This window comes from Salvelinus namaycush, chromosome 2 (assembly GCF_016432855.1).
Source record: "Salvelinus namaycush isolate Seneca chromosome 2, SaNama_1.0, whole genome shotgun sequence".
Lineage (NCBI taxonomy): Eukaryota > Metazoa > Chordata > Actinopteri > Salmoniformes > Salmonidae > Salvelinus > Salvelinus namaycush.
Window position 1 is genome coordinate 30,304,248 of NC_052308.1, and position 17,688 is coordinate 30,321,935.

The 17,688-nt window shown below is 42.1% G+C and overlaps 1 protein-coding gene across 1 annotated transcript; it reads right to left on the reverse strand.

The window, feature by feature from the left end:
* Window positions 1-7,777: 7,777 nt before the first annotated feature.
* LOC120025275 (oxytocin receptor-like) lies at window positions 7,778-11,298 on the reverse strand. Its single transcript, XM_038969771.1, has 2 exons — window positions 10,491-11,298; window positions 7,778-7,983 (listed from the first exon to the last, which is right to left on the reverse strand). Exons 1-2 carry the CDS (start codon window positions 11,296-11,298, stop codon window positions 7,778-7,780), a joined length of 1,014 nt encoding a protein of 337 aa, XP_038825699.1.
* Between the last annotated feature and the right edge of the window lie 6,390 nt (window positions 11,299-17,688).

Sequence of the window (17,688 nt, forward strand, 5' to 3'; positions counted from 1 at the left end):
TGTTTGTGTCTCTCTGTGTCCATGTCAGTTTGTGTAGGAAGTATACTGTACTTCCAAAGTACATGGTTCTACAACTATGAGTCATAATGTTGCTCATATCAGACGGATATATATATACTGTACACACACACACACACACACACACACACACACACACACACACACACACACACACACACACACACACACACACACACACACACACACACACACACACGAGCAGATTTGGAGGCCCTATGCATAGGCCAGTCTGAGGCCCCAACTCATGTTTATTTATCATAATCATGGCTACTGAACGAAGAGCTGTTCAGAGACGTCTCTTTTAAGTGAACAAAGCAGAATGAATAGGCTTACAGAAAATACTTTAAATGCCCTTTACTAGTAAAGGTCTTTGTATCACCACATAAAACCGGGGTGGGCAATAATTTTGGCTCAAGGGATAAAACCGGGAATTCAAAATTCCATGTAGGGTGGCACAGATTTGCGGGCCAGAAAAAGGGCAGTTATTTTAAAATATGTAGGTCCATTATCATTTCTACATATTTTCTATCTGGTTCTAGACATTCAAGTTAGGGATGCACTGATGTGGAAATTCTGGGCCAATACCTATATTATAGATACAGTACCAGTCAAAAGTTTGGACACACCTACTCATTCAAGGGTTTTTCGTTATTTTTACTATTTTCTCCATTGTCAACTAATAGTGAAGACATCAAAACTATTAAATAATACATATGGAATCATGTAGTAACCCAAAAAGTATTAAACACATCAAAATATATTTTTGATTCTTCATAGTAGCCACCCTTTGCCTTGATGACAACTTTGCACACTCTTGGCATTCTCTCAACCAGCTTCACCTGGAATGCTTTTCCAACAGTCTTGAAGGAGTTCTCACATATGCTGAGCACTTGTTGGCTGCTTTCCTTCACTCTGCGGTCCAACTTATCTCAAACCATCTCAATTGGGTTGAGGTCGGGTGAATGTGGAGGCCAGGTCCTCTGATGCAGCACTCCATCACTCTCCTTCTTGGTCAAATAGCCCTTAAACAGCCTGGAGGTGTGTTGGGTCATTGTCCTGTTGAAAAACAAATGATAGTCCCACTAAGCGCAAACCATATGGGATGCCGTATCACTGCAGAATGGTGTGGTAGGCATGTTGGTTAAGTGTGCCTTGAATTCTAAATAAATCACAACAGTGTCACCAGCAAAGCACCCCCACACCATCACACATCCTCCGAACCAAAAATCTCAAATTTGGACTAATCAGACCCAAGGACAGATGTCCACTGGTCTACGTCCATTGCTCATGTTTCTTGGCCCAAGCAAGTCTCTTCTTATTATTGGTGTCCTTTAGTAGTAGCTTCTTTGCAGCAATTCGACCATGAACGCCTGATTCACACACTCTCTTCTGAACAGTTGATGTTGAGATGTCTGTTACTTGAACTCTGTGAAGCATTTATTTGAGCTGCAATTTCTGAGGTGCAGGTAACTCTAATTAACTTCTCCTCTACAACAGAGGTAACTCTGGGTCTTCCTTTCCTGTGGTGGTCCTCATGAGAGCCAGTTTCATCATAACACTTGATGGTTTTTGCGACTACACTTGAAGAAACTTGACATTTTCCGGATTGTTTGACCTTCATGTCTTAAAGTAATGATAGACTGTCGTTTCTCTTTGCTTATTTGAGCTGTTCTTGCCATAATATGGATTTGGTTTTTTACCAAATAGGGCTATCATCTGCATATACCAACCCTACCTTGTCACAACACTTCTAATTGACTCAAACGCATTAAGAAGGAAAGAAATTCCACAAATTATCTTTTAACAAGGCACAGTTGTTAATTGAAATGCATTCCAGGTGACTACCTCATGAAGCTGGTTGAGAGAATTCAAAAGAGCTTGGGTGGATACTTTGAAGAATCTCAAATATAAAATATATTTAGATTTGTTAACAATTTTTTTGGTTACTACATGATTCCATATGTGTTATTTCATAGTTTTGATGTCTTCACTATTATTCTACAGAGTAGAAAATAGTAAAAAATAAATAAAACTGCAACCAAGTTTCTATATTCATAAGGCTAATAAGAAAATATGTCAAATTACTTTAATATGGGCAAAGTGTACAAACATTTGAATCAAAACATGAGTGAAATGCATCAGAAAGGTATTGGAAAGTGCGAGAAAACATCAGGGAAGATTGTCAGGTAATAATTATGTGTAGAAAAAAAGATCTGCAGTGTTTTAAATAGCAGTTTTGTCACCATCCCTTCTATGTGTCCTGCGTGGCCTGTGAGCGTCATAGAGAGAGAGCTAATAGTCCCAACTGTTCGAAAACTAGAGCCAATTTCAGAGGAAGAAAACCGATCAGAGGTTACCCACGAGCTGAGGAAGGCTTTGAGCGGAGGAGGAAGGCAAGATAACAAAATTATGTATTATTAAACAAAATTATGCCAAGTTAACGAGGCACCTGAGGATGTGAGGCCTCAGGCAATTGTCAAGTTGCCTAATTGTAAGAATGCATTGCTCACACATTAGCTGTGATTGATTGACAGGCTGTCACACGGTACAGACTGGTTTCCCAGTGCGGCACTGACAGGCCCTGGAACAGAACAGCTAATAACAGCTTTCTGATAAATGTGTGGAGCTTTGGAACACTACTTCTGATATACAATTCTGCTGATATCCATTCCCTTGGCAGACCATATTATATTTCATCACCTGTTCATACCTTACAGTATGGCTATATTCAGTGAGAAACTATGTCAACCAGCTCTCATAACGATACAGAGACCGTTCTGACAGGCTCCTACAGTGCCTTGCGAAAGTATTCACCTCCCTTGGCATTTTTCCTATTTTGTTTTCTTACAACCTGGAATTAAAATGGATTTTTGGGGGGTTTGTGTCATGTGATTTACACAACATGCCTACCACTTTGAAGATGCTAAATATGTTTTATTGTGAAACAAACAAGAAATAAGACACAAAAACAAACTTGAGTGTGCATAACTATTCACCCTCCCAAAGTCCATACTTCGTAGAGACACCTTTTACAGCAATTACAGCTGCAAGTCTCTTGGGGTATGTCTCTATAAGCTTGGCACATCTTGCCACTTGGATTTTTGCCCATTCTTCAAGGAAAAACTGCTCAAGCGCCTTCAAGTCGGATGGGTTCCACTGGTATACAGCAATCTTTAAGTCATAGCACAGATTCTCAATTGGATTGAGGTCTGGGCTTTGACTAGGCCATTCCAAGACATTTAAATGTTTTCCCTTAAACCACTCAAGTGTTGCTTTAGCAGTATGCTTAGGGTCATTGTCCTGCTGGAAGTTGAACCTCCTTCCCAGTCTCAAATCTGGAAGACTGAAACAGGTTTCCCTCAAGAATTTCTCTGTATTTAGTGCCATCCATCATTCCTTCAATTCTGACCAGTTTCCCAGTCCCTGCCGATGAAAAACATCCCCACAGAATGATGCTGCCACCACCATGCTTCACAGTGGGGATGGTGTTCTCGGGGTGATGAAGGGTGTTGGGTTTGCGCCATATATAGCGTTTTCCTTGATGGCCAAAAAGCTTACCTTACCTTCTACCAGAGTACCTTCTTCCATATGTTTGGGGAGTCTCTCACACACCTTTTGGTGAACACCAAACTTGTTTGCTTACCTCTTTCTAAGCAATGGCTTTTTTCTCGCCACTCTTCCGCAAATCCCAGCTCTGTGGAGTGAACACCTTAAAGTGGTCCTATGGACAGATACTCCAATCTCCGCTGTGGAGCTTTGCAGCTCCTTCAGGGTTATCTTTGGTCTCTTTGATTAATGCCCTCCTTGCCTGGTCCGTGAATTTTGGTGGGCGGCCCTCTCTTGGCAGGTTTGTTGTGGTGCCATATTCTTTCCATTTTTCAATAATGGATTTAATGGTGCTCTGTGGGATGTTCAAAGTTTCGTGTTTTTTTTATAACCCAACCCTGATCTGTACTTCTCCACAACTTTCTTACATTTACATTTACGTCATTTAGCAGACGCTCTTATCCAGAGCGACTTACAGTAGAGTGCATACATTTTATTACATTTTTACATACTGAGACAAGGATATCCCTACCGGCCAAACCCTCCCTAACCCGGACGACGCTATGCCAATTGTGCGTCGCCCCACGGACCTCCCGGTTGCGGCCGGCTGCGACAGAGCCTGGGCGCGAACCCAGCCCAGCCTGGGCGCGAACCCAGAGACTCTGGTGGCGCAGCTAGCACTGCGATGCAGTGCCCTAGACCACTGCGCCCCCCGGGAGGTTATTATATAGCCGCAATTATTCTTCATGGAGCCGCTTGTTTGGTGGTGCCCCTTGCTTAGTGGTGTTACAGACTCTGGGGCCTTCAGAACAGGTGTATATATACTGAGATCATGTGACAGATCATGTGACACTTAGATTGCACACAGGTGGACTTTGTTTAACTAATTATGTGACTTCTGAAGGTAATTGGTTGAACCAGATCTTATTTAGGGACTTCATAGCAAAGGGGTGAATACATATGTACGCACCACTTTTCCATTTTTATTTGTTTTAAACAAGTAATTTTTATATTTTCACTTCACCAATTTGGACTATTTTATGTATGTCCATTACATGAAATCCAAATAAAAATCAATTTAAATTACAGTTTGTAATGCAACAAAATAGGAAAAATGCCAAGAGGGATGAATACTTTTGCAACGCACTGTAAACCTAGCCTGGTCTCAGATCTGTTTGTGTTCTTGCCAACTCCATTGCTGTCATTGTCAATCCGATCATGTTTTGTGCATGACAATGAGTGACAAGGAGTTGGCATGATGGCACAAACCGACTGACACTCAGGCTATCCTAAACTCATTGTCATCTAGAACTATGTCCTTACATCACTGCCAAACATGACCAGTCTGTTCCATGTCTACATAGCTGTCGTTATTGTCCCTGCGGATTAGTATTTGATTGCAGTAAATGCCATTCCACCTAATGTATAGTCTACAGAGGACTCCTGATATATTCAATGGCTTTGTTGAGACTGTCAGTGCATGCAGAATTTGGAGAGCATGATATTCAGAGCAATTTAAAATAATGTATTTGAACTGGGACTGAAATTTGCACTTATACAGTGAGCAGTTATCAGTAATAGGCTGGAGAGATATTTTATATGACATTCTTATATTTCTCGGAAGTCATATTCACACTATGATCTTCCTTTCTTTCAGTCACTGACCAATTAAGGCAAAGGAGTTGGTTGTGTTCTTTGTGTTTTCATGACCAATTACTGAAGTGATGTCTTCAACAATATAAAACAGAACATACTGTACTGCTGGTGTTATTGTGTATTGTGGTGGATAGATATAGGTAATTGGAGATGCATCTGAAAAATGTATGTCCATGTCACTAATAGATGATTGACTGTTAGAAAACACAATCAAGCCAGACTCATGTATGGAAAATGTAACACTTTATTCATCATACATATTATACTGTGCAAATGATATCAAAACAAAGAAGGGGAACATGATTTACAAACGTACAAATGCTTTATGGAATAGCAGTGCAGCTAGACACACAAATTAAATTTAGCTCATTATACAGCAGCTAATTTTCTGTCGTTCTATTAGCTGTATGATTGTGGTTGTGTACCATAGACTAAAGTGACATGTTTAGACTCTAGGCTGGACGGTTTTTGATTGTGTACTTAACTAGACATTTTATCCACTGTGTTTTATGCTGTAGCCGCAAGTAGGCTATATGCTGCTGATTATGTTTGTGCATTGATGGTGTGCTAGGTCTCACTCTTTGTTAATGACAAAATAGATACTGGGGGATCTGTTTTAAGAAGAGATCATTAGAAATGTTGCATTTCTGCAATTGTAGAACAGACGCCCTCTTACTAATGGTGCCCAACTCAAACAGGAAAGGGAATTGAATAAGAATTCCTTAACTCCAAGAAATCTCCCAGAAACAGCTCTGTTGCAGAACAAAAATAAAATGGCTCCCAGCAACTTGGCAAATTTATGGGCTTCATTTCAAATGGAGAACATCTACCCACAAAAATGTGGTTGTTTATTTTACAGTCAATTGCACTACAAAATCATTAGTCTTTGTCAGTTTACAACAGACCTAAACATAGAAGGCTTTCGTACATCATTTTTGGTTTAAACAAAGTTTTCCAAAAATCTGTCTAGTCTTTCTGAAGTTAAGTTAGTTTATTAATTTGACCATTTTAAAAACAAGCACACATAAAACTAGAAAAAGCCATACATGCACATGAGTGAAAGCATGGAGGATAACACACAATAAAGTCTGGGACTTATTTCCAATGTGGTCCTCTTGAGACAAGATGGCTAGGCAAGATCAAACACGGTTGAACATAGTATGACTGCGAGAAAATAAAACAAAGAAGAAGAACATCTATCTCATCATTGCAGTTACATCGTAGGGTACATTCACATGGGCACAGAAGACATCAAACAGTTGGCTTGTATTTTGTTAGGTTACATCAACATTGGACTATGTCTGTGAACACACACCTTCTATTTTGTAACTGCTTTCTTTCACCACTTCACTGGCTTCATAAAAGCACCAAACAGCTGAAGATGATCATATGATTATTGTAAACAATCACAGGCAGTAAATGCAGTCTACACTATACACTATACAAAACAAAAAAGTTTACAGGTGTTAACTGGTGGTGTTAGATTAGATTTAGACATGTATTCACAAAAAGGTAGGAAACTAATCAACCTCGAGTACCCCCAAAAGCACACATTTTGTTGTAACCCTGGACAAGCACACCTGATTCAACTTGATAACTAATCATTAAGCCCTCAATTAGTTGAATCAGGTGAGTTTGTCTGGTGCTACAACAAATATGTCTGTGCTGTTGTGATTACTCGAGAACAGGAGTTGGGAAACACTGCTCTGCGCAAATATTGATATAATAACATCATGTCGAAGAAAACTTGGAGTCACTTAATGACATGTTGTGTGGTCCCCCCCACTATGACTCTTTGGGAAAGCATGCAGTTTATTATGCTACAGATTAAATAAATGATGAAGTTCACAGGGTGGTGAAAGTACAAGGTGCTGAGCTTGATGCTCCTTTCCAATAAATATCCAGGGTTTTCTTCTGGTGACATGTTAATCAATGCTTGGCCGCCGTTTGACAAATATAAAGAAGATAGCGCTGTTGGCTAGAAAACCAATCAGTAGAGTTGAAAATGTGCTGGAAACTCATTTAACTTGTATTTTTTCTTGTGTACATTGGGAATTATACCGCGTGATCACGCGCACACAGCCTTTTATCTGCATCAAGTCAAACAAGTACATTTGATGGAAACACCTCCGGTGGGAAATGCGCATATTGTTTTTATGCGGATTTGATAATATTCACATGAAAACTGTCGGAAATCTAGCTAATGTTGCTCATTCCTATGTTGTCTGCCAGAGGTGTTACAACCGTGATATATCTCCCTGTGACACCCAGCGCCAGCCCACATCACAAACAGGCTGCCTTCATCCATTAGTGGTGGACTATTCCCCAGTATTTAGCGTGTATTTGCGCACATACACTCTTAGAAGAAAGAGTGCCAAAAGGGTTCTTCGGCTGTACCCCATAGAAACCTTTTTGGTTACGGGTTCTACATGGAGCCAAAAAGGGTTCTTCAAAGGGTTATCTTATGGGGACAGCCAAAGAACTCTTTCAGGTTCTAAAGCGTACCTTTAGTTACTTGCTTCCCCATACCGGGAAAATATGAAAACAGTGTGTTCTATTTGGAGTCGGAGATGCTTTTGAAGCTCATGTAGAGCGAGCTGACCACTGTGGCCTCATAGTTAATGGAGTCTTTCCCGTTGGAAGGCCTTCGGCACAGCACCATCAGCTTATTGGGCAGCTGGCCGCTGAAGAGCAGGTAGATGCAGGGGTTTGCGCAGCTGTTCAGACTTGCCAACAGCATCAGGATGGTGAACGTTGCGGCTGCAATGACAACACAAGGAGAAATTACGCACATTTACTGCGCCCTACGCCTCGATCACACCGACAGTGTTATTGCGTTTTGGTACACCAGAAGTACATTCATTTCCAATGGAACGCTGCGTTTGCCTTGCAGCATTGCGTTGCAGACAGTGGAGGCTGCTGAGGGGGAGGTTCATAATAATTGCTGGAATTTAGTAAATGGAATGGTATCAAAAGTGGTTACCATTACTATGAGCTGTCCCCTCCTCAACAGCCTCCACTGGTTGCAGAGGTAGTTGCAGTGTGTTCTGTGTGGTGCATATGTTGGATTTATTAAAGGTATGCATCAAATTGTATGCGTAGATGGCTTGACAGAAATGGTAGCAGAAGATGACTGTTGAACTTTTGTTGCACACATATCCAGATTATGCTGGGCACCATTTTGTCCAATGATGCTGTAGGTCTGATTGGCGTGTAAGAGACTAGCCTAAATCAGAGGGTGTGTACCTGTGGTGTGAATACCCGGGCATGAGGTGGTTGGAGTTGTCAACAAAGCAGCATGACATAAATATGATGTCATGTTTTCAAACTACCAGTAGATTATTTGAGAAGACATATAAAGAAATCTGTGCATTTGAACAACAGCATAAATAGATCTATTTCACATTTGCATGTCAAAAACCAAATGACCACTGCTGCCACTGTTTTGAACAGATTAGATCATAGGCTACTATTTAGAATGAGCAGCCAGCTCATGTCACAAACAAATGAGTGCACCAGGGAGAACATAACATGCATGCAGATGCAATAAGTGAAAACCCATTATCTAACTGGGAAAACACATTATCTAACTGGGGATAGCTAGCTAACATAGGGTGTGTTTGTAAAGTGCCTGAGTGCGCTCAGAGACCGATCTTGGCATTCGTAAATTCAGAGAGTTGTCAGATTGTCCGATCATAAATTCTGAACACACAACACCCGCAACACCCATTGAATATGATCGTGTCAGTAAACATTGGCAAAAAAACGTAATTAGATTGTTGCCAGCAGCACAGTTACAGTCACTAACACTCTAGATAACATGAAAACAGTCTAACCAGCTCTGCTTGGGCGAATAAAATGGTCAGAGTGAGGTTTCTCTCATTTGTGTCTGGAAGTAGCTAGCAAGCTATCTAACTTTAGCCAGTTATCTTGGGCACTTGACTGCCGTTGTGAGGTCAGAACGCTCGCATCAAGCTTACTCCTCTGCCTGAACGTCCAGTGTGCGCTCTGTACGCTCCGAGAGCAAAATGCACTGAATTTATGAACGGACAATCTGACTGCACTCAGCACACTCTGACACTCGAGGGAATTTACAAACGCACCCTTAGTCAGATATTAGTTTAGAAAGACTTGAAATTGGCATGAGAGTGAACTATTAACTAGCTAGCAAGCTACTTATCAAAGGAAGATAGCCTAACTGGTTAATTTGACCCAAAAATCATCCAAACTATTTCTCAAAATTACTGTAGCTGGCAAATTATTTTCATCATCCTTTGTGATTGATACACACGGTTTTAGTCTGTTTTAGTCCACACACGTCACCCTGTTACCTACCTTGATGGACAATAAAATTGGCCAAGCTTTTTTGTCCTACCAGATCCGCATTGAGAAGATTCTAGCTAGTGTATCCCTCTGTCCTTCGACCTTTCTTGGATGTTGTTGTCTGGTTTATCAGGTCCCAGGCACCCGTGAGTGTTATGATTATTTATTAACAAGTTAATTACAATTTGCTTTAGCGGCATCTATACCTGATAGAGCAGATCTAGTCTCACATGCAGAAGTAAACCGTCTGGCATGAGAGACTCATTGGGAGAGAGACTAAAGCAGATTCAGAAGTTCTGACTGAACGGATGCAAATTTTAGAACCCATGTCAGTCCATTTATTTTGTGCTGTCATAATTTATGCTATGGGCAGTTCCCCCTCATAGCAAATAGCTGACTGGCAAAACAATACAATCATTGAGGGAGTTATTTTACGCTGGCTCGGGCACCTGGTTCATGCAGTCAACTTTAAGCCGGTGCAAAAACAAGCCTACACGTGCGCCTGGGCGAGGTTAATCAAACCCCCTCAACATTCAGCATGGCCTATGCGCCTTTAAGCCGGTGCAAAAACAAGCCTACACGTGCGCCTGGGCGAGGTTAATCAAACCCCCTCAACATTCAGCATGGCCTATGCGCCCACGGAGGCCGTGCTGATGCAGGCTGCTTGCAGTCGCTGAGGAGAGGAGTAGTAACTGAACAGCTTGTTCTGAACAATCTATTTTTGAAACAGGAAAATGTACAGATCTACCCCACTTTTATGAGCGTTTAAAACACAATCCATGAATGATATAATATATAGGCTTATATTTTTATAAAAATAATTACTATATAAAATATATCTATTATTTCATCACAAGTGGGGCGCCACCCCTAACGCCCTATTGACAGTCATATTTGGGGACTTTATTATACAGTTATAATAAGATTGATATCCGTGTTCTTACTTTCTGTTGGCGCGTCCTTGTCCCACACAGACCAAAGCTGGACCGTGAAGAACGGAGTCCAGCAGATGATGTAGGCAAGTACGATAACCACTGTCATCTTCACAGTTTTGATTCGTGCTTTGGACACCCCCGCCACGCTGCTGGTTCTGGAGGGCAGCTGAAAGGCAACCCCGCTACCCCCATCCTGGTGCGTCTTTAAGTAAAGGTTATTCTGGATGGCTCGACAGATTCGCACCTGGCACACCACCACGGTCAAAATGGGCAAGACAAAGATAACCATCGTGGTCCAGGTGATGTAGGTCTTCAAGCCCCAGGGCTGGATAAAGTCCGCCCAGCAGTCGAACACCCCGGGCGCCACCTGAACCCGCGAGAAGATGAAGATCTGGGGCAGGCCGCCCACGAGGGAGATCGCCCAGGCGATGCAAACAGGGATGTTCCAGCGCTTGCGCCTCCTCTGAAATTTGACCATAGGGTTGCAGATAGCCTGGTAGCGGTCAATGGTCATCACTACGATCATGTAGGTGGACGCAAACATGCCTACGACCTGCAGATACTTCACCAAGCGGCACACCAGGTCCGGTCCGATGAATCTGTCCGTAATGTCCCACATGAGCTGCGGGCACACCTGGAAAAACGCCACAACCAGGTCCGCAACGCAAAGGTGGAACACCAAGACACGCATCGTGGATACCTGTTTGCGCCGCTTCCACAGAACCAGTAGTAGCCCTGTGTTCAGGATAGCGGCACTGACGAAGATGACGCTGAGCAGCGCGATCTCTACTTTGGCCAGGTTCTCATCCCGGGGCATGTCTGCAACCTCCATCATCAGACTGAAGTTACTGAAACTGCCATTAAACGGGTACATGGTTCAGGTTTGGAGAGCGAAGAGGCGGGTGCCAGCAACTTTACGCACGAGCGGTCTTCTGCAGAGAAACAAGACAAAAATTGATACACTGACTAACAGAGATACTCTGATATGCTATTACACTAATGTTTGATATACCTACTATATCTGATCTAAAACTACTGAGTTAGTAAGATGCGTTTTAGGCTAATTTAACTTTCAAAATTACAATGCATCAATGCTTAAATACTGACATCATGTCCGAGAATTTTAATTAACCTAAATCTCCAAATAACTAATAGCCCAATGATTTCAACCCATCAAAAAACATAGGGCCATAGGCTAAAGAAACTTAGGCCTATAACTTAAACAAAGACAACTTAACTGATATTCAGTTTGATTGCAGTGCGCAGGAGAAGTTGGGGAGGGGTCGACATGAGCTGCAGCCTAGTAGTCTATTGATGAGGTGTTGCATCTGTTGCTCTGGGTTTTATATTATTTGCGTGGGAGCAGGGTGGAGCTATCCTTCAGCTCCAGATGTTCGCGCGCACAGCGACTGCCACCTTTCATGATAGAGAACCCTGTCCACTCTATCGAGAAGTCTCAAATATGAAGACGTTTATCAAAACGTTTTATGTAACTATTGATTTGTTTTTTAACAACGCTTTCATTTTTTATTTACAGTTCGGTCATAGGCTAGAGTACTTCAGGCTGCTAGGCTGTCTGTATAGGCTAACGGATGTTTACATTGGACTGCGCGAGGTATACTGTTTACATAGGCACCAAGTGTTTGGAACTTGTCTCAGCCATTCAAGAGTTTCCCTTTCCATGAAGAGCTCAATCAAAGACTGTACAGTATGAGAAACTCTGTGGCTCCATATTTATACAGAATAATTCCAGTCATTATGTATTAGCTTCCTGGGATAATGAGAACAGCCCAATTTAGACAGAACTGAGCTTCCTGAAACCTTAACCCCAAATGAGCAGGTTATATAGAAATCTAATAAACAATGTTTAAAAAAAAAATGGTGATACAATTATCATAATTCATAGGCCTACAGTGTGCCTGGCAGTGGGTGGCATTGTTTAAAAATTTAATGAATGTAACATTTAAATAATAATAATAATATTTCTATGAGTGCACAATTGGACATCACCAGCCACTTACTGTAACTTTCAAGATGTCGATTATTCCCATTTGACCAGGGATCAGATCCTGCCCGTGCAAATGCTTTGTGTTCCATCCACAAAATGGATCAATACTGACAATAAATGCACTCCTCTAATAACAATCTACCATAATACCCTATGACCTATAGTCTCATCCTCCCTATATTGGCTTATCCAGACAGACACATCACAGGGCATGGGACATGTGCCAATGTTCCTGACAGCCTCCAGATGTTCTGAAACAGACATTGTTGATTCCAGACACACAGTTGACTCCAAATGGTTACAGATGTTTTCTCTGGAAACACTGGAGGAGAAATTACTCTTACACTTTTGTACTTGGGGTCCCTCTTGTGAGAGGCCTATCACAAATATCATATTTAAGTATTAATGTGCACAACAAATTGGCCAGTGTTGATTTTTTTGTTGTGTTACATTTCTAGTGTTGATTCAGGAGTTAAATTCACTCTGTACGAGTGACATTAACACTAAGTGATGTAAAATAACCAACAGTGTTGGTGTTAATAGTTTCAAAAGTGTTATACACCAGTACAGTGGGACTCATATGTTCACTGAAAAAAGTGTACATTTAACACTTTCAGAGTTAAATGTACACCATTGATTTTGCTGTATGGAACACACAAAAGATCAAGAGAATTATATCACTAATAACTCTCATTGGGTCCTTTAAAAAATTCTGTAGCTCTGACTGATAATAATATGAGAATTTGGTAATCAGCTGAGCCTCTGTGCCCAGCGTGTCCTGCTCCTCTCTCTGACTCCCTCAACATATTCCCCTGTATCAGAATCCCTGGGAGCTGCAGGTCCTCCTCTGGCGTTATGATAGACATCAGCATAGTCACACATCATTGGGTTTTACCCACTAAAGGGGAGGCAAGGGCTAGTTCACTTCCACACAGCCTCCTGGATGTCCAGACTGTGTATGTCTTCCATGGGGAGAGAGCTATGGAGAAGGTGGGATCAGAGGACCCATGTTGTCAACAGAGAGTAAGTTACCTATAATGGGAACAATCTTTGAGTCTAACCAATTGGAGATAAACACTCAATACTGTATTGGAAAGCTAACACATCGCGGTGTTTTGTGCATCTTACAGTAAACATATTTCCAAAGAGGACCTTTACATCATACTGATTACATGGAGGCCACCGGGCACTAACTTGGATTAATACTGATCAGAGAGTCCATTTGTTTGACTATATGAGAGAGAGCAAGAAAGAGATATCCATTGATCTGATTGATCAGTCTATGGTCTGGGCCTGGGGGCCGGGTTCTCATGTAGGCTAGAGCATTCAACTCAGGCCTTGAGTAAACTTACAAACTTACAAGAGGTTATTAAGCACACAACACAACACAGATTTCGGCAAGGCATGAACATGGCCTTGCCGAACCCCCCCCCTTCTAATTTCCTTAATTTGGGGGCTAGAGTCAAATACTTTCTGTGCACACATCAGAGTCAAATACTTTCTATAGAACAAACTTCATATCAGGATAGGCAACCAAAATTAATAAGTAATGTATGTGTGTTATATTAAACAGAGGGAGTAAAATGTAGGCAAGCAATAAACATTTCAAAACAACTACTAGTCGAATAAGACATGGGAGAGGTGACGAATTTTGGCAAAGATATTTATTTATAGACTAATACACTTGAAACAAATAGCCAAACTGAAAATTGCAGACATTACTAGTGCCTCCCCCGTGATCAAACCGCCATAAAAAATAAATTGAATCGCAGCCTAATGTGATCATTGACAGCTGCCTTGAAGGACACAAATAAAAAATGCTTTCTGCTACTAAGATCAGTGAAATGTAGGCTAAGCTGACAACGGAGTGAAGAGCAGAAATCTCAACTAGCAAGCAAGTCGCAGCAATGAAGAAATGTGTGCGCGTTCACGCGAGGGGGGGGGGGGGGGGGGGGGTTCTGGCAGGGGGAAGATTTTCGGCACAACACCGGCCTCAACACGTTACAAAAAGAGATTAACTGTATAAGATGCTCTTGGGACAGGAACAGGGTATGGTAATAGGGGCCAGGCACACAGGTTTGAGTGTCAAGAACTGCAACACTGGTGGGTTTTTCATGCTCAACAGTGTCCCGTATGTATCAAGAATGCCAAAGGACATCCAGCTAATGGCAAGCCAGTGGTCGAAAACAGGTAATTGATAAATTGATTAAAGAGGGAAAAGGAGCCTGCTACGAATTGTGCAGAGCAACAGGCGGGCTACAGTTAGTCAACTGACAGTCTAGTACAACATTGGTGCCCAAAGACCCATAAAATAATGCACAACTCATCGTTCCTTGACACAAATGTGGTATGGCAGCCAACGACCTTACAGAGTCCACTTCTTTCAGCAAAAAACAAAACTACGATTGCAGTGGGCTATGGTACAAAAACACTGGACGCTGGAGAATTGGAAAAATATTGCCTGGTCTGATGAATCCCGGTACTTCTGTTTCACTCTGATGGGATGACTAGGGTATGAAGAAAACCACAAGTACATCCATCATGCCGCGTGTCAAAATTGCAGGCTGGTGGTGGTGCTGTGATGGTGTGGGGTGTTTTCATGCAACACATTGGGACCCTTGATAAATGTGGATTAATGTTTGAATGGCACAGGATATCTGAACATCATTGCCAATCACGTACATCCCTTCATGGCAGCAGTGTATCCATCTGCGAATTGATAGATGCACTGCTCTGCACAATTCGTGTCAGCCTCCTTTTTCTCTTTCATCAATTACCTGTTTTTTGACCACTGGCCAGCCATTGCCTGGATGTCCTTTGAGTGGACCATTTTTGATACACAAGGGAAACTGTTGAGCGTGACAACCCCAGCAACGTTGCAGTGCTTGACACTCAAACCAGTGCGCCTGGGACCTACTACCAAAACCTGTTCAGACACTTCAATCGTGTGTCTTGCCCATTCACCCTCTGAATGGCACACATACACAATCCATGTCTCAATTGTCTCAAGGCTTAATAATCCTTCTATAACCAGTCTCCTCCCCTTCATCTACACTGATTTTCGAAGTGGATTTAAAAAGTGACATCAATAATGGATCATAGCTTTCACCTGGATAGTCTGTCATGGAAAGAGCAGGTGTTCAGAATGTTTTGTACACAGTAGTTTATACTACTATACACACTACATGACCAACATCATGGACATTAAAATGGAGTTGGTCCCCCCCTTTGCTGCTATAACGGCCTCCACTCTTCTGGGAAGAAGAATATTGCCGCAGGGACTTACTTCCATTCAGCCACAAGAGAGTTAGTGAGGTCGGGCACTGATGTTGGGCGATTAGACCTGGCTCGCAAGGTGTTCAATGGGGTTGAGGGCTCTGTGCAGGACAGTCAAGTTCTTCCACACTGATCTTGACAAACTACTTCTGTATGGACCTCGCATTGCACATGGGGGAATTGTCATGTTGAAACAGGAAAGGGCCTTCTCCAAACTGTTACCGTAAAGTTGAAAGCACAGAATCGTTTAGAATGTCATTGTATGCTGTAGCGTTAAAATGTCCCTCCACTGGAACTAAAGGGCCTAGCCCAAACCATGAAAAACAGTCACAGACCATTATTCATTCTCCACCAAACTTTACAGTTGGCAATATGCATTGGGGCAGGTAGCGTTCTCCTGGCATCCACCAAACCCATATTCGTGTGTCGGACAGCCAGATTGTGAAGCTTTACACCACTCCAGCCGACGCTTGGCATTGCGCATGGTATTCTTAGGCTTGTGTGTGGCTGCTCGGCCATGGAAACCCATGTCATTAAGCTCCCGACGAACAGGTCTTGTGCTAACCTTGCTTACAGAGGTAGTTTGGAATCCGGTAGTGAGTGTTGCAACCGAGGACAGGTGATTTTTACACGCTACACACTTCAGCACTTAGTGGTCCCGTTCTGTGAGCTTGTGTGGCCTGCCACTTCGTGGCTGAGCCGTAGTTGCTCCTAGACTTTCCACTTCACAATAACCGCACTTACAGTTGACCGCAATGCTTTTATTCAACTCTCCCATGCGCAGCCATTTGTACAGGACTGTGCACCTTGTTCTTAGCCTTTTTCTACACTTTAGGAACTATTGTGTCAATTAATGGCCCAATTATTCTGCACACACAAGATGAGTATCTGGCTGCTGGTGTAGTTGCTGCGCTCAATGTCTGGGAATGCAAGCATCAGGCTCTGCCGTAAGGGCTCTTTCAATCTGGCTTTATTAATCACCTCTCCACTTCGGGTACGGTCGTCCATTAACATCTTTTGACTATTTTGAGGGTTTGGCTTTAAGCATTCATTTTTCACATTTCACAGAGAGAGCAACTTCTGGAAAAGGGGAGTGGGGGAAGCTGAATATTGTAATAAGCCTATGTACACAGTCAGCATAGGGAAATACAATACGATCCAAACAACACATTTGATAAAATACAGTACAGCACTCAGGCTGCACTCCAAATCCATTCACACCGAGCCATGTGGCTTATTGAAAATGAGTATACAGTGTATGCCTGATAAAGTGTCGACCACTTAGGTGACTCAAATGCCTGTTTATGTACCCAGTCAGCCCTTTTGTGATGCAAAAAAACTAAAAACATGAGGCACTGCAAGTGCTGCCAGGAGAGGTATGTTGTTGGCCTGCTTGTAATGACAGACATGTCAAACTGTATTCACTACAAAAATAGATGCAAAATTGCAACAATCATATAAGAGCAATGTCAAAAAGCTCCCTTCACTTCTAAAGAGGGTAATTGTGCGAACATTTTATTAACCTCATCCTTAGGCTCGATTGCTACAGCATATAGAGACAACTCAGAGCCAGCTGGTTGGACGAGATTACCATTTTATTTGCATACATCTGCATGTCTTCTCCGTGTGTGAACAGCATTTAAAAAATTCCACTGTAGGGTATAAAAAAATGTTGCTCATTTAGAAAACAACTTAACAAGTTTTCTGCTTTACAAGTCATAATATTTCTGCTTTACAATTCACACGATTTCTTAATTTCCCAATAAGTAAGTAATAATAACTAAATAGACATCAGAAGGTCTTCTGTATCAAAAATGTACATTGTGTGAGGTAAGTAATTGGTCAGGAGCCATTGATTGACAGTAAAACGGACCACTCAGTGAAGACATTCTTTCCACGCCCTCCTCAACCGGAAAATAATTA

Excerpts from the sequence above, each read along its gene's own strand:
- LOC120025275 (XM_038969771.1), bottom strand. The coding sequence starts at position 11,298 with ATGCCCCGGGATGAGAACCTGGCCAAAGTAGAGATCGCGCTGCTCAGC. Across the intron at positions 7,984-10,490 it reads CAAGGACGCGCCAACAGAAA|CCGCAACGTTCACCATCCTG; the intron begins GTAAGAACACGG and ends TTGTCATTGCAG.